This window comes from Brienomyrus brachyistius, chromosome 1, assembly GCF_023856365.1.
Source record: "Brienomyrus brachyistius isolate T26 chromosome 1, BBRACH_0.4, whole genome shotgun sequence".
In the NCBI taxonomy this organism is placed as follows: Eukaryota; Metazoa; Chordata; class Actinopteri; order Osteoglossiformes; family Mormyridae; genus Brienomyrus; species Brienomyrus brachyistius.
In genome coordinates, this window is record NC_064533.1 from 33,268,291 (window position 1) to 33,290,624 (window position 22,334).

Sequence of the window (22,334 nt, forward strand, 5' to 3'; positions counted from 1 at the left end):
CAAACTTCAAGGGACCACAAAACAGTCCATTATATCCAAAATCCGTTATGTCCAGAGTTGCTGTATGCCCAGAACACAACTACAGGACACCATTTACTCATGCCACACCCCAGCAGACACACACTTGTGGTATAGATTATTATGCTGTACATGTAGTCATTCAGCTTTACTTGACCAGATGCGTTACTATTAATAATCCCGACTACGTATCTGCGCTGGATATCACCGGCAGGCCACGCGCCTTGTAGGCGGAGCCTGCATGTCTGTTATACCCGAACAAAACTACAGCTGGATATTACCGGCACGCCACGCGCCTTGTAGGCGGAGCAGCATGTCCGTTATAGCGAACAGAACTACAGCTGGATATCACCGGCACGCCACACGCCTTGTAGGCGGAGCCTGCATGTCCGTTATAGCGAACAAAACTACAGCTGGATATCACCGGCAGGCCACGGGCCTTGTAGGCGGAGCCTGCATGTCCGTTATACCCGAACAAAACTACAGCTGGATATCACCGGCACGCCCCGCGCCTTGTAGGCGGAGCAACATGTCCGTTATAGCGAACAGAACTACAGCTGGATATCACCGGCACGCCACACGCCTTGTAGGCGGAGCCTGCATGTCCGTTATAGCGAACAAAACTACAGTTTGTCTGTTAGAAGCGAAATTGCGTTATATGCGAGTCCGCTATATCAGATGCTTTTTCTGCATGTTCTTAAAGGCGTACGGCCGGGACCAGCGGACTTCGTCTCTTATACACGATATTCCGTTATAAGCGAGTCTATAATACTAACTTTGCTGTAGTCACCGGACTCTGTCATTTCGTGAGTTTGAGAAAGCCCATATGTTACGTCAGGTAATGTACCAAATTCGTCTCTGCTTGGTACAAGCACTGTTTGAGATCTGTGATCCTGAAATATAATATGAACAAGGACTAGAGAAAGCACAGGAGAAAGCTGTCTGAGGAGTTCAGAAAGAGAACTAGATAACCATATTAAAGGTAAAGGCTGTAAGACCATCTCCAAACAGCTTCATGTTCCTATGGGTACAGCTGCAAATATTATTATAAAGTATAAGGTCCATTGGACTGTAGCCAACCTCCGAGAACATGGTCACAAGAGGAAATACAACTCCAGGTTGATAAGACGGGTAGTGCAAATGGTACAAAGAGCCAAGGAAACCATCCAACACCATTCAAGCTGTGCTCCAAGGTCATGATACGTCACTATTTGATCACACCATCCATCACCTTTTGAACAAAAATGGGCTCCATGGAAGAAGATCCAGGAGGGCTCCACTATTAAAAGAAAAGCATAAAAAAGTCAGAGTGGAATTGGCCAAAATGCATGTTGACAAGCTGTAAAGTTTCTGGGAGAATGTCCTTTGGACTGAGGAGACACAACTGGAGCATTTTGGCAAGTCATATTTTGGCAACGTCTTATTTGTGTTAAACATGGAATCAACAACAGCAGTTGCCATTAACTTTAGTAAGTTTCAGGCCATTTCTGAGATAATTGTCCGTTCTTTTTTTCATGGAAGGGTACCAACAAATTTGTCCACATGTGTAGCCTCAAAGTTATCTGACTAAGCAAGAAATCTGACTTAGTGATATAGGCTCTAGGTTAGGCATGTAGCATGAGTTACCATGATGATGTATCCCAGTATGAAGTGATTCAGCATCATGACATAGAAAAGCTAGATTTCCATTTCATTCCTCCTGACCGCCAGAGGCGGCCTCTGTTTCGCTGTTCAAAAGTGTACCAGTGGTGGCTGAGTCAGTCGCCCCTGCCTCACCTCTTGGAGACAGGGTGCACTTGTCCAGTCCATCCCAACTTTCTGCTTCTAACATTGGGGCACATACTGCATCCTCTGCTGATGATGCTTTTCTATTGCAGCTGGGCAACTGTCTCTGGCTGCCTCTGGTGGACATCCGGAATTCATACAACCAGTGCTACATATGTAACTACCATAACCTCTACTTAGCCTCAAAAATATCCGGCTAAGCAAATCATGATGCAGGCAAAACCGATCTGCGGTCATCCCACTCCATTAGAAATAATAATATAGTGTTATATAAATAAATATTATTTAAATAAAGATAACGGCAGAAGATGTTACATATGTGAATTATGTATGTATGAGAGAGAGAGACTGAGCGAGAAGTAACGGGACTAGAATTACTACATGAAAATTCAGGTTCCAGTCTTTATAAACGTTTTTTTTCTTTCGATCTTCAGCCTCATTTGTGTATACTTTCATCGTATGGAAAAGTATCTCAATATTGTATAGATTACACATCATTTGAATGTTTTTTAAATCGACTATTTTTACACAAAACTCTACAGCACTGCAAAGAGTGTTGCATTTAATAAAACATGACATTAATGTATAGTTAAGTAACGTCACTAAAATTACAATTCGCTTGCATGAGATTCCATTTGCGCCAAAAATATGTCGATATGCGCATTGTCGGTGTCGACTGAACATGTAACACAACCTCTGTTTGTCTATTCGACTTTGAACTGAACTTCAGCCATGACAACACTATTTTGAGAATGAGATTATCTGTTGATTGCACACCATTTGTCTGTCATTTCAACTTCTGTAGTCTTAGCACATGATGTATCGTTTTCCTTGTTGTTTGACTGCACCGTTATGCATGTCGTCCCCATTCTGTCGTATGACTGTGTTGTTATTAATGTTGTATTGATTACTTCGGTCCGAAAAAAATGTTAAATGTGTAACAGTACGTTCTTTTATAATTCATTCGTTCATTGATGGATATAGAATGATGTAATACAGCACCAAAACGGAACAGACAAAATGTGGTTATAAATGAGAATACAATCGACCAGCCGAGTTCGACGCGGTGTAACTTAGTTCGCAATATAACCAATCAGATGTTAGGTTCTGTTTAGAGCCCGTCCTTTTGACAGATAATTTTAATAGTTGGTTTCATTTAAAGTGCAATTTAAACTATCATTTAAATAGTTAAATATTTCATAACCATTTAATTTACAGCTTAAATTTTTATTTAAATTATTATTTAATAGCATATTTGTCAATAATCATTTAAATGGAATGGATTACAATGTAAATAGCCATTTAAATAATGACATATTTATGTATTTAATTATTAGCACAAAACATTTTCAATATTTCTGCGTTGCAAGGCGTTGTTTTTGGAACGACTGCAAGTTTGACCAGCACTAAAAAAGCAGACCAAACCAATGTTTGCATTATAGGGAGGGACAGTAAAATTATTTAGTACCACGTCAACGAAAATGAGTAAGATAAAAAAAAATAACAAGCTTGTATGTGATTCACAAATACTATATAAAGCCTCCACAAATGTGTATTTTTGGTAAATTATTTTAGCAGGTTGCTTAAAGTTTACAGGGTACTTTCCCCCCCCCCCCCCCTTGACCCAGGGCCCGGGGACCTGTGGCCTGTACTACAAAGCGGGGTTACTGGCTTATCGGGGTAACTTGTCGGATTTAAGGTACCACAGTTTAAATGGACTTCATATTCGTTCACTTATATTTTGCCCAAACTACCTTAAATCCGAGAAGTTACCCCGATAACCCAGTAACCCCGCTTCGTAGTACAGGCTTCTGGTTAAGATACTTGGTGAATGTCTCTTTCACGATCCATGGCACTCATACGAAAAAGACTCGCCAAGTCACTGCAAAACTACAATTACCAGAACGCCCCAGCTGACGTGATGTCATTACAACCGCGCGGCGATATTCTAAAAAGAAGAGAGACTGGAGATGTGCATGTAACGCGAGAAGCTTCGAGTTATTTATCGGTTTTGATATTTAGATTTTTATTTTTTTTAGAAAACATATATCAACGTAATTGTCATACCATGATGCATATCGGACATATAGCCAGAAAGAAAAATTGAATGAGGTTTGCGGGCTGCATCTAAAAGCGTTTTCCAGACTGACTCAAAAGTACCTCAGAGAAGCTGCTGAAACTAAGTGTATCATTAGTGATTAGTTACCTTATGAACGCTACATGTTTTTGGATTATGCAGCATATTGCTCGTTGTAGACCAACGCAAAGCACTAGTTAGCAAGCTTCTTAGATACGGCTCTCCGGCAGTCGTGCTTGCCTGTGTGTGTGTATATATATATATATATATAAGGCGTACCATAGTTATACAGGGACCAATACGATTAATTAATGTAGGTGTGTAGTACGGGGCTCACGTACATTAATAGTAGTAAGCGGCTAATTACTCACCGTATTTGCGGTCTACTGAAGTTGAAGGCCAGTCCAACATGGCCACACTTTCCACACGGTGCTCAAAAGACTCTACAACGCCCATATGTTTGAATCTCGCGCGACCCCAGGTGTTGAGGAGCGCAAACGCCAGCGTGCACATATCATTGAGGTCTATAGGTGCCTTTTCCACTGATGCTGGAATGCTGCTTAGGAAAAATATGAAGTTGCTTCGGCAACTTATTCTTAAGGTAATTACAGTCCTTTTTCATATTCCTAGAATCTACCAGTAAATATATTGCATATAATGCATTTATGGCATAAAAATTTATGTATGTTTTCCGTAGGACACAACAGAGTTTAAAAAAGTTTGGACAAGACATTCAAAATCCCCAATTGCATATGAAAGTGGGAAGATTTATTTTGAAAATTACCGGTGCTGCTTCAGTAGGTAATGCTAAATGGACGTGGTGTATCCTGCTTTCCTGACCTAATGAAAATATCGTAAATTAACATGTACAACTTAAATGTGTAGCTGTTCATTTGATAAATTTTCATTTCATGATTTAGATGCATCTGGATCACTACATTAAGGCAGTGCCAACGTTGTGTTTTTTTTTGTAGTATTCCTCCAAATCCACAATTCCTGTACGAATTACCCAAAGTATCTAAGGCAGAGAAGATTGAAGATGCTCTGCTGTGCCAGTGTCCTCTTGTAAGTGAACTTTTTCTTATTTAGTAACTTGAGATATCGCAAAAATTGTAATTGACTACATTGTTTCGGGTGTCTTGTAGCATATCCAAGATGTCTCCTTTTTAGTACACCATGTTTCGTGGAGTCTCACCCATTGTGTCTTTTTTTATTTTTTTTTAATTCTTTTTCATCATGTCTTTATACAGGAGAGAGTACTGCCACAATCATCAGACCAAAAGCCCTGCCTCTTGGCACTGACAGCAAATAACTGGCTGTATCGCTATTCAACAAAGACAGGAGAACAGCTGCAGAAAGTTTATCTCTCTCCACGCTATAAGTTCAGGTAATTAACTTACAGTCTAAAATATTGCCAAATTGCTATAACCCTTGTTGTCTCCTCTTATATATGCACTATATGGACAAAAGCATTGGGACACCTGGCCATTACACCTACAGGAATTTTATGACATCCCATTCTAAATCTACAGGCATCAGTATGGAGTTGGTCCCTCCTTTGCAGCTGTAACAGCTGCCACTTTTCTGGGAAGGCTTTCCACCAGATTGTGGAGTGTGTCTATGGGAATTTTTACACATTCATCTAAATTTTTGAGGTCATGCACTGACATTGGATACCAAACTCTTCCATGCCAAATGCACCCAACTGTTTTTATGGACGTTACAGACTGGGGTACAGTCATGCTGGAACAGAAAAAGGTCTTCCGAGTTCTATGGAAGCATAGAATTGTTCAATATGTCTTGGTCTGTTGAAGCATTGAGTTCCCTTCATTGTAACTAAGGGGCCTAGTCCAGCCCTTGAAAAACAACCCCATACCATTACCCCTCCTCCACCAAACTTTACAGTTAGCATAATGCAATCAGACAGATAACATTCTCCTGGCATCTGGCAAACCGACTCATCCATCAGACTGCCAGGCAGAGAAGCATGATTCGTCACTCCACAGAGCACATTTCCTCTGCTTCAGAGTCCAGTGGCAGCGTGCTTTACGCCACTCCATCCAACGCTTAGCAGTGCACTTGATGATGTGAGGCTTGCATGCAGCTTCTTGTCCATGGAAGCCCATTCCATGAAGCTCCCGGCACAGAGTTTTTGTGCTGGAGTTAATACCAGAAGAAGTTTGGAACTCTGAGTTATTGAGCACTGGGGATTTTAACACATTCTGTGCCTCAGCACTCGTTGATCCCGCTCTGTTACTTTATGTGGTCTGCTACTTTGTGGCTGAGTATCTGTTGTTTCTAACTGCTCCTAGTTTGCAGTAATACCACTTACAGTTGACCATGGAATATCTAGCAGGGAAGAAATTTCACAAACTGATTTATTGCATCGGTGCCACCCTATGACAGTACCACACTTGAACTCCCTGAGCTCTTCAGAACGACCCATTCTTTCACAAATCTTTGTAAACCTGACTACATGGCTAGGTGATTGATTTTATACACCTGTGCCAATAGGTCTGAATGAAGTACCTCAATTCAATGATTCTGAGGTGTGTCCCAATACTTCCAAAAACATGCTGAGGCTAATTGGAGTTGCTAAATTGCCCATAGGTGTGCATGCGTGAGTGAATGGTATGTGAGTGTACCCTTTGATGGGCTGGCCCCCCATCCTGGGTTGTTCCCTGCCTCGTGCCCATTGATTCTGGGATAGGCTCCGGACCCCCCGCAACCCAGTAGGAGAAGCGGTTTTGAAAATGGATGGATGGATGGTCCCAATACTTTTGTCCATATAGTGTTGTACTTCTGGCACAAATGATGAATTTCTTAACCATATGGCATCTAATAGCTCTCGGATTTTTTTTCATAACAAAATCAAAGTATGATAGATGTAGTATGATAATAAATCTTACAAGAACTTGTTGCATGTTAAATACTACCAGATTTTGAGCTGAAAAGTTGGAAATGTGACTGCTACAACAAATTTTAAATTTTCAAATTTAATTTTGTATTATAACTGAATACAGTTAATGCAAACTTATAAATCCTGTTCATCATTTGTTATTAAATATCACTTTTAAAAAATCCGTACCGTATTGCAGTATTTTGACAGTCGAATGTTCAGCTATGCTGTGATGACACATTTTTTCATTTAAACAGCCACGTTGAAAGCATTTTGTAAAGTACTGCTTGTGCATATGTGTCAAAGCACTACTTGTATAGTACTGTGCAGAAGTTCTTGGCAGTCAAATGAAACGTTTGGAGCTGTTTGTCTGGGTACTAAGTGCATATTTGCACAGAACAAAAACACAATGTAGCATTAGAACATATGCAAATTAAGAGTAATGCAGTAAAAATTAGTAAGAACTTCTCCAAAAAGTTACCGACATCTTGCTAGATGAACACTGCTTCAGTACCCAAACCTCTCCTCAGGTGCACCCCAGCCATTCCATGTATTTGTTAAATTTCATCAGCAGCTAATTTAATTAATTAACTTAATTAGTTAAAAAAATCAATGAGTTTGCTGTACAAGGTGGGCAAAGTGGTTGAGTCAAAGTGTACATGGGTGTATGGATGGCTGCTGCAGATACTGTGATGATTTTAGTAGAAGTTTTGAAATCGCTAAGCTAACACTTCGACAGGCATAATGTCATAGCTTTACATCAACATGAAGGTCATTTAAACAACATTTTCCTTGGCTGCCTAAAACTTTTGCACAGTTCTGTATATCACTTGTCCTAACAGCACTTGCTATTCTTTGCATCTTTGTCAGGTACCTTGGTTGGGATGTTCCCCAGGAAACATTCTACATTAAGTCTGTTCAGAATAAACCATCCGTCATGGCAAGGCAGGTAAGTATTTTTGTTAAATTCTATGTATGTGACATTACTACTGAGCAATAAGCAGTATAACTTTATGTATTCATGTAGTTTTTTTTTTGCTTTCTGTTCTTTCATAGGCTGGTCTTGATAACAACACCATAATATACTTGGCTGTACTCAGTGTTTTTCCCCTGGAGGCGTTGGCTGTTCTGGAGATCAACAAAAAAGTACAGCTGCTTCCTTCTGTATGTAAAATTACCCACTATTGGTTTATCTGTTGTAAGTGTAAACTCCTGCCGGGTGCTGCTGTGTTTCCCTAGGCATTTGGAGCCACCGTCGTGGATGTGTTACTGTCTCAAGGTCTTTTGGTGGTTTCTCACAGCACTAAGGTTGTGAAGCTCTACAGTTTTGAGAACATTGTTGATAAGGTAATGAACGTCCTCGGTACCATTAATACACACGATGCTTTGCCCTATTTTCAACAATTTTTCATGCATGGTCAGTGTTAGGTTATCCACATAACTAACAATGAAAGTGTATGCTGCAAATGTCATAGTCCTTTATCTTTATTAGGGCTGTGAATTTTTAAAGTCACAACACGTTATTATTTCTCACATTATTCTATGCAGTATTTTGAAACCCGAATGGGAGAATAGTATGAACAAAGATTTTCATAGAAACCTATAATATTCCTCCTTGGTTGTAAACAAAGCAAAAGTTTATGTAATGATGTTGTACAGAATCAGAGAATTCTGCGCAAAAAGTAAAGTATTCAATTAATGACTTATGAAATGGGTCATTAAATTTTAAATTTTATTTTTTTTAAATGAAATTTTAATTTTAATATTAAAAGCAAGTTCCCTAAAAAAGTTGAAAATAGTTTGCGTATCATGCAAACAAAATCAGTGGCAATTGTTAATAGTGATTACGTCTTTCTAGGTGAAATTGATCACTAAAAGTATATGATCATTATAACTAATTTTTCTTCTTTGTCTCTGGCAGATTGCCTTCTAATTGACATTTGAATATTTATTACATGAATATGAGGTAATAAAATGGACATCGTCACTACTGAATTTTTACTCAAAATACAGTACCCCTGTTTTTAAAATTACAGCACTGCATAAATTAATTACTGAACTGTTTGTAAGTCATATATGCTACGATACAGTGTAGTACTGTATATAAAGTATAGCTTATTGTAGTTTCGCTACTGCATCTCGTTGGTTCGTTTTCTCAGTTTCCCATCATATTTCTGTGCACGCAGCATTAGCCACTGCTAGCTAGCCAGTAGCAGATGGGTTACAGCAAGGCAAAGTAGGCAAGTTAAACAGTAAGAAGAATTAACAAATTTTTTTTTTTGTTATGTATGAAAAGATCCAACATGAACACTGTATGCAGACTGCTTGATTACTATAAGTGAATTATTTAAACAAAATTTGTGGCAGAATGATTCTGTCCAAAGCTTTTTGATCCACATAAGCAGTTGATCACTATAACCGTGATCACTATAAGCGGTTTCCACTGTATTTTAAATCTTGGTAGTGTTGAAACAATTGGTAGTATTACCTTTGGTAGCTGAAACTGTTTTTCCTGCAGTGTTTACATTTGACCTTTTTTCTTTGGTGTAGTCGTCACTAAAGCCACAATGTGTCCATATGACGGACATAGTATTTTTCTTTGGTACAAGCTGCTCGAGTTGCTCAGTTGGCTCAGTGTTGCCTCCGTCTTGCTTCCATGGCACAGACTAGATGGGGCAGAGTCACGTGACAACACATGTTACTACAAATAGTAGTATGTTTTTAAGGGAACAGTACATGAACACACACTGGAGAAAGTATTTACAATTGTAAGTATTAACAGAATTAATAAAACAACCCAAAGTAACTGACGTGGGTCAGATTACATCAATCAGAGGTTCTATATGGCACTATATGGACAAAAGTATTGGGACCGTCCATCCATCCATCCATTCATCCATTTTCCAAACCACTTATCCTACTGGGTCGCGGGGGATCCGGAGCCTATCCCGGAATCAATGGGCACGAAGCAGGGAACAACCCAGGATGGGGGGCCATCCCATCGCAGGGCACACTCACACACCATTCACTCACACATGCACACCTGCGGGCAATGGAGCAAGTCCAATTAGCCTCAGCATGTCTTTGGACTGTAGGGGGAAACCGAAGTACCCGGAGGAAACCCCACGACGACATGGGGAGAACATGCAAACTCCACACACATGTGACCCAGGCGGAGACTCGAACCTGGGTCCCAGAGGTGTGAGGCAACATTGCTAACCACTGCACCACCATGCCCCCCCCCCCCCCACAATAAACAACCAATATGTAATCGCAGAAAACTGTTTGATTTATTTAGTTAATTTTATTAAATCAATGCTTGCAACTTTTTCTGATGATGATGTTGATAAAATTTCTCAGTATATGACAAAGAGGCTGAAACTTGGACAGCACTGTGAGTGGGGCAGTGTCACCGGAACCGTGGGCGAATCACCTTTCGGCATTCCAGTCAACCTCCACATCAGTGGTAAGCGAACGCTGTCTTTGGCAGTGTGGGCAAGACACCATATCCCATGGGGTCGGAGGCTTGAAAGGACCACTCTCTGCTGCCCCTCAGAGCACCCTCCAGTACTGTTTGAACTGGCTTGCTTGGACAACAACATACAGATCGGCGGTCATCCGTGGCATGTCATCTACACACCAAAGCACAAGAAGCACCGAGGAACCTACCACATATGCTCCCTCAAGGACGGCTCCCTGGTAACTTGTACTTTTAGTGCTTCACGCTGTTTGACACGGTTGACCCAGCTACCTCAGGTTTATTCTCCCTCCTGGCCTTTTTGTAGATGTCGGTTATACTACATATAATGTGTTTTTGGCAGATACTGAACTCACCTTTTAAGAAGAATGAGCAACTGTGAAACTAAGACTTGGTGATATAAATATTCTCACAACACAAGAATTGTTCACTTATGGTCACAGTGGTCAAATGAAATTCATGTAAATCTGATGATTATTTTTTACTGTAACTGTAAATTAAATTAATATTGGTATATGACATGAAAATAACATTATTGTAAGTTTTCTGTTTGTCACTTAAAAGGCACATAATGGGATACAGGACATGCAGTGTTGTTCCCTGGAGTCTGACTGGATCTACTTCCATCCAGATGATTCTGGTAGAATCATCCATGTGGGTCCCAGCAGAATAAAGTGAGTATAAGTTAAGGCTAGTTTCAACCGGAAACCGTTGATTTAAGGCCATTTCACACCAAACATAGCATGAAAAAATGGCACGAATTTGAGAAATATTTAGATACAAGTTTGTGAAACATGATGCAGAACATTCGCAACTACTTGAGAAAAGTTTGCATACTGAAAGAAAGTGACAAACGCAGCAGTGAGAGTGAATTTTTGTTGTTTCTTTTGAGCAAACACAAAAACAAAAAGCTGAAGATTCTGTACACTTCCAATACTGAAGCAGCTAGAACTTAATTCTTAACTTAAAATTTATCACAACCCTTTCAGACAATATTTCAGGATAACTAAAATGAATATTTAAAACATGGCAGCAACATCTTATCATCAATTAGCTACCTACAGGAATAGAGAATACAAAGTGTATTATTTTTACTGGATGTTTATCGGATATGTATTGTATATAAATTGATCTATAAATCGAGAGAAAATAAAAATATTAATTAGCTGCAGATTAAAAAAACACTTTAAAAAATTAAAGGAAAAGCAACATAAACACAAGCAACCAGAACAGCTGCAAGCAGCTTAAAATGCCCCTTTTCATCAAACAAGAAGGCTATTGTTGTAAACCAAATCAAAGGTTGTCTTTTCTATTTAAAAAAAACTGATCACATGTAAGAACTGACATCCCATTGGTTGTTTGTTTTTTGACATCTGAAAACTGCAAAAATTGACCCCCTCCTTGAATAAAAAAAATATGGTGCACAATGACTAAACGAATTTGTCAGACTTGGTAAGAACCTTCATAGAAATACGTTTGTTCATTTTAGAATGATGTTTCGTGCAAAAAAAATTGACTGTATGAAACGGCCTTTGGTCTGGAATATTCATTTGTAGTGTTTTTCAGATTTGTAATTTGAGTCTTTGGTGCCCTTCTCTCATGCATTATAATATATTGTTAGATTTTACAGATACAAAATTGCTTATCACATGCAGTGTTGTTAAAAGCATATATGTAATCATAAATGTACATTTACTTACATCTTCTAACTGCTTATCCAGCGTGTTGAAGATCCTAAAAGCTCATGGATACGTCTCACAATATGAGGTTGTTGAAGAATTTTCCATCACAGCCCAACGGAACAATAGCGTAAGCATTCCCTATATGGCACTGTATTCAGCGTTTTTCCAGAATGATTCTGCTTGGCTGCTGCTATACGTCCACTTAATAACTGCGGGAAACTCGTGACATGATAAATTTGTTTAAATGATTGAAGAATATTTTTATTAATGCAATGAGAATCTTTTAGGGATCCACCCTCCCGTTTGGGATTGCAATTTGGAGACTGCTCTCCTTTGGTTAAAAATACAGTGTGTCTCACCTATGCAGATTTGCCCTTAGAGATTTGCATAGAAATAATGCAGTTGCTCATTTGCTGTTAACACAGGCTGTCACCCAACCCAGTGTGACCTTTTCAGGTCGAACTGTGAAGAGAAGGTTTCAAGAACTGGATGATGATCCTGAGAAAGAGGTATCTGAATGTTACCAGCTAAGTGGTAGTATTCATATTTAATAATGTGGCAATAATTTACAGTGTTTGCATAACAAAAACAGAAAACTAAGCTACCCTAAAGGAGAACGTATCTGGAAATAATCATGAAAAAATGCCATTTGAACTTGAAGGTACTATCTGTCTGTGATTTTGAATAATTCCTCGTGTTCTGTTTTTTTTTTTTAATAGAAATATTTCTAATATTTCTATGAAAAACTATACATTGTGATGGGTAATTCATTCATCCATCTTTCATACCTATTTTGGTAGAACAGGGTTAGGGTGGCTTCATGGGTAATGACTGACCGAATACCAGGTACGATATTAGGTAGTGCATTATTTTTGCTGGTTGGTTGGAAGTGTGTGAAATGTGTGTGTGTCTTGTTAAGGTTGATTTTTTTTGTTTGTTTTTAATTAGACCTTCAAGGTGGTGGAGTATGAGGATGAGCTGGACCTGTTGGCAGCCGTTGAGGTGATCGTGAGGGATGAGATCGGAAAGGCTTATGTTGGTTTATATGACAACCAGAACGGAACATTATGGAAGAAGAATCAGTTGCTTGAAGCCTGGGATGTGGTTAGTTCTAAAACGTTCAAATATGTGCATGATAACAAATCTCTTGTCTCACTCAATACTTTGTTTTCACTATTTATTTAATCATATATAATTTTATATATGGTTCTTTTCGGTTGGTAATAAAATTCTGTTTTGCTCACATCTGTTATTTTTAATTAAGCAAATAGCTGGAATGTTCAGCAGAGTAAAATGTTTTAAAATCTTATTCTAGAGGTGTCATAAGATTTAATGTGATCTGAAATTGGATTTGTGATTAGAGTGTTATGAGATGGTGCTGTGAATCTTGGTTCATTCTAGACAGTAGCTCATAACTGTGCATTCTGTGAAATGACAAGGTTTTGTGTCCCTTTTTTCAGACTTACAGTCACGAGTTTTTCTTTGACCGAGACACAATGGTTCACATTGCACAGGAGAAGAGTAATTTCTGCTGTCATGTCTACAAAATTACCCACAGACAAGAAGATATTGAAGAGCAGTTAGAGGAATCACCAGTGAAACGACACACGTGTATCTGAGCTGTGTCATTACTCACACAAAACACTGAAATGCTATTTTATACGTTAAAACTAAAATGACATGGTTATACTTTAAATATGAATTACAAGCATGTATTTTTTATTATATCTAGAAAATATGCTATTATAAAGATGTTTTTCAATTTTTGCTGATTTTGATTGTAAAGATATGTGGATTTTTTGATGTGCTGTGGCAATAAGCCTTGCTAGATCAGTATAGTTTTTAAAACCGCTGAATAAATGCAAGTCTTCCCTGCAGAGATTGATGGAGTAGGGTGTGAGTGTTTTCTGTCATGTATTCATGTTTATGTACACTAAATTGTTTATTTAAGGTAAGGCAACTTGTAGCTTGCATGTACTTAGCGCCCACAGCAACACATTATGTAGATTTACGTTTCACTTTATATGTAGACTACTTATAACTATAAACGATTCACTATTTATTTTCTGTTTAGTTCTTAAAGCATTGCGTAAACATTGTTAAAAAACTCAGTCTACCGTAAATGACATTTCCATATTGTTATAAACCTTTTTATGGCAAAAACATGAAGCTTTACCATGTATTTTCTGCTACGTAAACAACTGCTTGCACAGTTTCTATTTGTTTTGAGAGTCGTTTTTAAATAATTTTTAACCTGATCGTAGTATGTCAAACTATTACAAGTGCTTTACTTATCTATTCCTTCACATTTTTCAGGCACAAATTTGGTTTATCGCAAGGGACTTATAAGTGACCCATCCCCCAGTGCAGCCCTCTTGAATATTATCCTCTAGTTTCCTCTCCTTTCACTAGTCAGGAAGTGCCTTCTTTTCTTCCACTGAGTCTGTGTTGAACTTCTGCCTTGGAATCATCGCATGATGACAACCAGTGTATGTTAGCTATGTTCCCAGCTAGATTTGAAGGTGAAAATCTCGTTAGTTCCTGTTTGAAATTTGTCACCAAATGTGAACCCGAGTAATGACACAAGGGTGAAAACAACTTTGCACCAGTCTGTTCACAAGGAAAATTACTTTCAAACATCATACAGAAGTGAATTTTTAGTGGCCCAAACCCTTTAAACTCCTTGACTTCTATTTGGAAATCATCAGATAATGTTAACCTTATAATAAGTAATATTTTTGTTTTTATGTAATATTTTGTGTTGAATATGGTTAGACCCTTGGATTTTTGCTTGGATATGTATGATCAAGTAATGAAAACCAATACAAACATAAATACCTTTTAATGGGTGAAAATAGACAAGTCAATATTATTTTTGGATGTAATTTTTCATCATGCTTAAGTGAATTTCCATTTGATTACAGTATTTTGTTCATGCTGGCTTATACCTGGAAGAGTTTAGGTTGGAGTATTTAAGTCCTTTCATGGATTTTGGGTCATACATCAAAAGAAATGACATCCGTTTTATATGCAACACCGAAATGAACATAAAGTGTATATAATAAAACATTTCTGTACATTGGTCTATGGTGTCTAAGGTTAAAGAATATTTTGTTCATATGCAGATTTAATAAGCTATAAAGACGAACAGAGATAATTCAGAATTGGGAGTGGGAAAACGTTTGCGTTTGTTTTGTTTTGTTTTTTCTAATAAAGTAGAAGCATGGTGTTACTGAAGCCGCCCAGATATGTACTTTGATGACAAGTCAGCAGAAGCGTGTTCAGTTAAAACCAAACGAAAGCCAAATGAAGTTCTGAAGGCAAGTCCCCCTACAGGCGTAATGACGTCATTGCATTGGACTGCACAACGTTTAGGGTAGACCGGAAAATCCGAACAAGGAGCTGCGAATAAGGAGCCAACTTCAGCTTCGTTGTTTTAAGGCGGATAGCGTAATGGAGAATTACAGATTATTCTTGCTTTTCCTTATAGCAGCCCTGGCCGTGGGCTTCACCTCCGTGGTTTTTGTCCTCAGATGGGTGTTTTACTTCAAAGAGGGGCTGGCGTGGGATGGAGGACTGGCTGAGTTTAACTGGCATCCCGTGTTGATTTTAACTGGGTTTATTTATATTCAGGGAATCGGTAAGCGTTTTGACTTGCGTGTTATTGTTTCTGTTGCACTGCATATGGGAAATTATAGATAGGATACGGAGAGGTTCTTTATTTAATCCTTAAATGAATGAAAGGTTAACTGAATGACGTTATTCTGGGGTTTCTAGATAAGCCCCGGTGCTCCGTAGTATCACATTCCACGATGAAGTTGAACCCCTGTTGCGTACTTGTTTATGGGCATGATTCGCTACTTTTGCTTGAAAACAAAGTTTGTTTTGCATTGTTTTCTTCTGCACTCGATTTAAAGTTGCTTGTTCCGAAAGTTTTAAGAGTTTGGGGAAACTGCAAGTTTGAATTGTTTGCATGTTCTGGGAAAATAATTTGCACCCTTGCTTGAATTAGCTAAGGAGTTAAAACTGGTCAGACTAACCTGTAAATTTAACATTTTTACGCTAAAGTTTGTTACTATTAGTACAAACAGGACAGCCTACATTGATGTCAGTGTAAGAAAGCAAAGTCCCAGCAAAACTGCAAAAAAAAAATTAAAAAAAAAATGGAGCTCTCATACACACGACAAGCCAAGTTAAACGTTTCAAACCAGTCACGAGTGCAGGAGAAGCAAGAACCCCAAGGCCTACGCTTAAATGTGCAAGTGCTGGTTATAACAATTATGCACGATCAGTGTCTAATGCCTTGAGGAAGGATCGTATTGACTAACAGTAAATACCTGAGTTTACACGTAACCTGAAAACGCAGCCTACCTTTTATGCAACTTTCAACCATTTTTTAGTACAGTAATGTAATCCTGTATTGACTCATGAATTCTTTCTTAATGCATTCTCTAAATTCTCATATTATTTTAAAATACGTATTTTCAGGTGTATTTCATTTTTTTTATGAAAACATATATATATATATAATATATAAAAACATATATAAGAATTAGTAGGGGAAAAAAACAGCGATTTTGACAGTAACCTCATACATGCTGTTTTAGCTATCGTGGTGTACAGATTGCCATGGACATGGAAGTGCAGCAAGCTGATGATGAAGTTCATCCATGCTGGCCTGCACAGCCTAGCCTTCATCCTTGTGGTCATCGCGCTGGTGGCAGTGTTTGACTTCCACAATGAGAAGCGCATCCCCAACATGTACAGTCTGCACAGCTGGGTGGGACTGGCTGCCGTCGTTCTCTACGCCCTGCAGGTAAGTGATCCGGGTCTTTCCATTTAAATCAACAAATGCCCTTTGTTCAACATGACCAGTGGTATGGCTGGACTTTATCGTGCAAGATAAAGGAGAAATTCTAAGAAAAGTCCCCCGAAACACATTTCACATTTTAGTCTACAGTTTATGTACACTTCAGGTTCACTTTAGGATTTTAATTAAAGAAGCAGATGTAGTTTCAGTGAGTTTTTTATGTGAATTTAGAGCCTTATAACTCCTACACCCTTTTGAATAACACACATTTTTTTGTTTAAAAAAGGGGACTTAATTAAAGGGGACATGATCCAGGGGACCAAGTAACAGGTCAATGTTTTGTATATAATTACTACTCATACATACTGTATGTATTTCTTTACAAAAAAATTATTTGTTACTTCAAGCCCTTCACTTTTTTTATCAAAAGTGGTAAAAAAATCACAAGACGAACTTTGACCTTGAAACTTAGACTTGTACAGTTTTTAATTTACCATGAGAGTCCTCTTTCTGAGCTTTCTGACGAGCTGTAGCTGAGTCATGTAGCTGTAATAATGTAAAAAAAAATACAGATCAGTAGAGAACAGCTATTTATTTTTTGGCTACCCCTGGTGTAGAAAAGGCACCGTATATCAAAGGGAAAATCAAAGAAAAAACAAAAATTCACACACCACATTTAATCAGAATCAAAAGAGATAATATAAAAACTTTTTTGGAAATTTGTTGATTTAAAATGGAACGAACCTTCCTGTATATTATGAAGTCACATAATAGAAAAAGGATGAATGGTCAATATCTAAGTACATGATGGAGCAGATTCTCACCTTGACCTTGGGGATACTTTTTTCCACCACTTGATTTAAACTTTTTTATTTTAAGCACTGTATTGCAGAAAACATATTTTGTTTTATTATTAGCACAATGCACCTTCAGAAATACTCGCAGCTATGTCAGAGTGTAATGAGAAGCCATCGTCAGCTTAATTAAGCCATGATGGGCTAACAGCCACTCCCTCTGAGGATCCGTTGGGTTGACATTGCTCTGTAACAAACCAGTGTGCTTCCCTTCCATGATCGGTTGAGCAGCTGGTTCTGGGACTGTGTGTGTACCTCATCCCCATCACCCCGCTGTACCTGAGGGCGGCCTTCATGCCTCTGCACATCTATAGTGGCCTGTTCATCTTCAGCAGTGCCATCGCCACCTCCCTCATGGGAATCACAGAAAAGCTCATTTTTGGACTGTGAGTAGTTCATGCCAGTGATGCATTCTTTTCCAAATTGTAAAAAGTGTCCGTGAGATTAATTGCTTTCTTTGACCTCATAAATGGCAGAACATTTTACGTTGTTTTTGTTGTTTATAGATGAATTTGTATTATATATTTACCATCCATATTTATTTATCTTATGTCCTGTTCACATTCAGTGGTAGAGTTGGGAAATATAAGCATTTTATCAACTTATGATATAAAATTTAAACTGTTAGAAAATTATAAATTAGCATAAACTGTCTAATGAGCATTGCTTGATAACACGCATCACATTACAGAATGGAACGCAATTCCAAATAAGCAAATGATAGACTTTTAAGAAGATATCCTATAAAGGCACTGCAAGGTTGACAAAGCAATAATACATCTTACTCATAGGAGAGAAGCCAGGAAACTTGGTGTTGGTGAAGAAAGTGACAGCTCACCAGCCACGACATCTTTTAAAAATGAAATATTGTGGATAAACACAGTAAAAAGACATTGGTGGTATTGCTATATTTTGGCAGTTTGAAGCTCGGTGCTGTTTACTGTAAGGCCTGTCAAATGAATGCAGCAGGTAAAATTGGAAATATAGTGGAAACTGCATATAGTGATCACGTCTGTCTGGGTGAAATTGATCACTATAAACAGATGATCATTATAACCGATTTTTTTTCTTCATGTCCCAAGCAGATTACCATCTAATTGACATTTGTATATTTATTACGTGAATATAAGGTAATAAAGCAGATGTCGCTATTAATTTTACTGATGTCAAAATAGATTACAACTGTTTAAAATGCTTTTCAAATTACAGTTCTGTACAATTTTATTTACTGAATTGCGTATAATTCAAATGCGCTATAGTACAGTGCTGTACATAATCAGGCCTGTTCATCCATCCATCCATTTTCCAAACCGCTTATCCTACTGGGTCGTGGGCAGGCCTGTTCAGTTCAATTCAATTTTATTTATACAGCGCATTTTCACAGCATTACATTGTCTTGAAGCACTTATTGTAGTTTCACCGCTGAATTTCAGTGGTCCGTTTTTGACAGTTTATCATAAATTTTGATTAAACTGTATTTGTCATTGAGAGAAAATTACTTTTTTTCCCTGTCATGTTTTCTGTGCATGCAGCATTAGCCTCAGGTAGCTAGCCAGAAGCAGACAGGTTACAGCAAAGAATAGTATGGTGATCAAAGTAAAGTGGAAAAAAAAGAATTACAGCAGTTTTTTTTCCATATGTTATTGTGTTTAAAAAGACTCAAAACGGACTACTTGATTCCTATAGTTGAATTATTTCAACAATATTTGTGCAGGATTGATTCTGTCCCAAGCTTTTTGATTCATATAAATGGTTGATCACTATAACTGTGATCACTAAAGGTGGATTCCACTGTACTATGAACTTATTTCACCACCTGAAGCATTGCCATCTAGTAGAACATTCATAATGCAAACACTTGTAGTGACAGACACCAGAATTTAGGGTTTATATGTTCAATAAAAAAAATACAGGACGAATAACATCTTGTATTCACTAAAAACAGGATACACTTGGCAACAGTATTAGCAATGTCAAATCTGGGGCAGCAATGCAGTCAGAGGAAAAAACAACCTATCATAAACTGTACTGTCTTCATTTTCTAGTTTTGCACCCTAAGACCAAAAAGTTCATTGCATTCCACGGACTCTAACTCAAAATCGATTTGATGGATCTTTTTCAAACTTTGCAGAGGCATTGCATTGGTGCAGAAGTGGAACTGATTATATTTTGAGACCTATCACCCCAAAAGTGGAGTGACCCTGCTTAGTCGCAGTAAAGGGAAGAGTGAAAATAGATGACATTTGATTTTGTGAATGTAATAAGTCAAAAAGTACTTCATGGATTATATTACTGCTTCAAAAAAAAAAACACATACAAATAAGTACAGGTAGCCACCTAATTAGTGGGGAAGATTTTGGAGACTGGCATTTTAATAGAATGTGCAATAAATTAATAGTTGTACGTTAAGTGTTGTCACAGCTAGGACTCGCAGCATTCAAGTAAAAACACACTTACTGGGTTTCACATTTACAGTCGATCCAGTAATTCTAAAAAATTAATAGGTTGGTGAATGTGTGAGGAGTGGGGATTAGATGGGTGGAGCAGGTGACCAGGCTGTCTGAGGAATACAATGCTCTCATTGCAGCAGCCCCCCTTTCGAGTTCTGTGTGATTTATTTATCAAAATTATGTTTCAGTTTCTATGAATGAATTAAATTTTATTGTCATTATACATACAGTTCAATTAAACACTGTAGCAACTACTGCTTAGCTCATCGACATGATGGTTCAAGCCAAATGCTGTCGCCAGAGCCACTGTCGTCCATTCAGTTTGTCATCATTTTTATGTTATAAATCTGTTTCATGGGAATCCTAATAGAATTTAAGCAAAAATTGAGCCTTTAATTAATTGATAATTATTGATATTGACTATGAAAATGTTACCATATTAAAATATTTCGCCATATTGCCCAGTCGTACTCTGTAGTATAATCAGATAATGCAATCTCATATGTATACTGTATTTACCTTTTTCACTTCTGAGCCTGTGCTACTTGTATTTTGTTCCATGATTCCACTATTTTTCTCTGCACTGTGCGAAATTTGATTTTGTTTCTGTTTTTATCTATCTAGCAGTCATTGTGTACAAAGCCACAGTGTTTCATATGCTGCTGTGTCTGACTATCTCTCTCTCACTCTCTCCTTCTCAGGAAAGACCCTAAATACTCCGATTCTCCAATGGAGGCCACATTCGTGAATGTGCTGGGAGTGCTGCTTACACTGTTTGGGGCGCTCATCCTCTGGCTTACCACTCACCCATCCTGGAAGCGCCCCAACGAGCATCAGCAGCAGTCCCGCCTTAGTGAACAAGAGGCGTCCGCTGATCCCGCAGTAGGCTCGACCCTGTCTACCCTTGGCAGCACTGACAAAGAAGCTTGCTGTGATACCTAGAAAATGCACTGTGAACCGGATGAGCCTGGCCAGTGATCAGCCATGTAATCCGACAAACCTGAAGGAAGGAAAAAGCCCATCTGCAGCCAGTTATGTTTAGCTGATCGACGTGATGGTTCAAGCCAAATGCTGTCGATGGAGTCACCGTTGTCCTCCCTAACAGTATTTTGTACTGCTATTCTGTATTCTCTCCCTAGTCTCAGATTGGACTGTTGACAAAATATTAACATTTTTTTTTTTTTTTACATATACCCTTTTCCATGTGGCACGATGGTGCCTTGGTTAGCAGGGTTGCCTCACACCTCTGGGACCAGAGTTTGAATGCCCACCCCGGCTCTTTGCTGTGTAGAGTTTACATTTCCTCCCCGTCTTATGGTGGGGTTTCTTGCAGGTTGTTCCCCTGCAGTCCAAAAGCATGCTGTGGTGAATTGGAGTTGCCATGTGTGTGAATGGTGTGTTGCCGCCCCATCCTGGGTTATTACCTCCCTTTAGTCCATTCCCTTTGGGTGAGGCTCTGGACCCCCCCACTACCCTGCTTACGATACTTGGGTCTGGTAAATGGGTGGATAGATTCCATTTCCATTTTTTTGCTGTCTGCTTAATACATTGCAAGACAATTTTGCTGTTTTTTTTCTCTCCATTATTGAGTAGTAATCAACTTGGATTGGCCTGTGACGTGACTTCCATATTAATTCTTAAATATTACTTATTTCCATACCAGTACCTAAACACAGATTGGGTTGAAAAATATGTTGATGACTGAAAATGGAATTTGATATATTCTCACCATTGTTGCTCTTTAATGAAATTTGTGCTGCTTATTTTATGGTATGTTGTAACAATTGCTCCTGCTTCAAATTCTTTTGAAACATTTCATCTATTAATCTCTACGATTCATCTTGTACTTTATTGGCTATCTTCATTATAACTGAATAGTTATATGTAGTCACATGGTCATGATAATAAAAGGGTCATTGTTTGTTTTTTACTTTTCAAAACATATATCATTTTTCCCCCCAAAAATCAGAATAAATACTTAAATATTCATTATTTTAAGTCCAAATATGAACATCTTTCTAATTATATTGGTTTCTTTGTTACACATTTATTAAACTAAATAAGACTGTTCTATCTCTATAAAAGTCAATTGTTATGAATCAATTTAATGCAAAGATTAAACAACGTTCAGTGAGGAAGTAAAGAAAACTAACCAATGTAAGCAAACTTTCTGACTGTTGAGGACTGAGACCTGACAAACACCAACTGGATAAAGCAACTGGAAAAGAAAAAAAAACTTTTCTTCTGTGGCATGTAGAGTGATGGTTTGATTTACTTATTT

General features: G+C 38.1%; 3 protein-coding genes across 5 annotated transcripts in view; 2 read left to right on the plus strand and 1 right to left on the minus strand.

Annotated features, from left to right (window-relative positions):
* The window catches only part of mettl8 (methyltransferase 8, methylcytidine), a 17,916-nt gene extending 13,565 nt beyond the window's left edge, over nt 1-4,351 (minus strand). The window contains exon 1 of one of the 3 annotated variants that reach the window (XM_048981130.1): nt 4,252-4,351. Coding sequence is in view for 1 of the 3 variants with exons in the window: in XM_048981038.1 (XP_048836995.1) it covers nt 1,795-1,859 (65 nt within the window). In the remaining 2 variants the exon portion in view is untranslated. Of the gene's footprint in view, nt 1-1,794; nt 1,875-4,251 lie in introns of those variants that run through there. The other 2 variants (XM_048981226.1, XM_048981038.1) reach the window with 2 other exon arrangements.
* dcaf17 (ddb1 and cul4 associated factor 17) lies at nt 3,733-14,921 on the plus strand. Its single transcript, XM_048980452.1, has 14 exons — nt 3,733-4,481; nt 4,578-4,681; nt 4,855-4,945; nt 5,131-5,267; nt 7,650-7,728; nt 7,836-7,925; nt 8,019-8,126; nt 10,140-10,245; nt 10,336-10,478; nt 10,822-10,931; nt 11,979-12,066; nt 12,365-12,448; nt 12,888-13,043; nt 13,400-14,921. Exons 1-14 carry the CDS (start codon nt 4,290-4,292, stop codon nt 13,556-13,558), a joined length of 1,647 nt encoding a protein of 548 aa, XP_048836409.1. The 5' UTR covers nt 3,733-4,289; the 3' UTR covers nt 13,559-14,921.
* A 357-nt stretch (nt 14,922-15,278) lies between these two features.
* Nucleotides 15,279-21,993, plus strand: LOC125749215 (plasma membrane ascorbate-dependent reductase CYBRD1). The gene is made up of 4 exons (XM_049026254.1): nt 15,279-15,579; nt 16,547-16,755; nt 17,835-17,989; nt 20,755-21,993. The coding sequence occupies exons 1-4, from the start codon at nt 15,393-15,395 to the stop codon at nt 20,993-20,995; spliced, it is 792 nt and encodes a 263-aa protein (XP_048882211.1). The 5' UTR covers nt 15,279-15,392; the 3' UTR covers nt 20,996-21,993.
* Nucleotides 21,994-22,334: the final 341 nt, after the last annotated feature.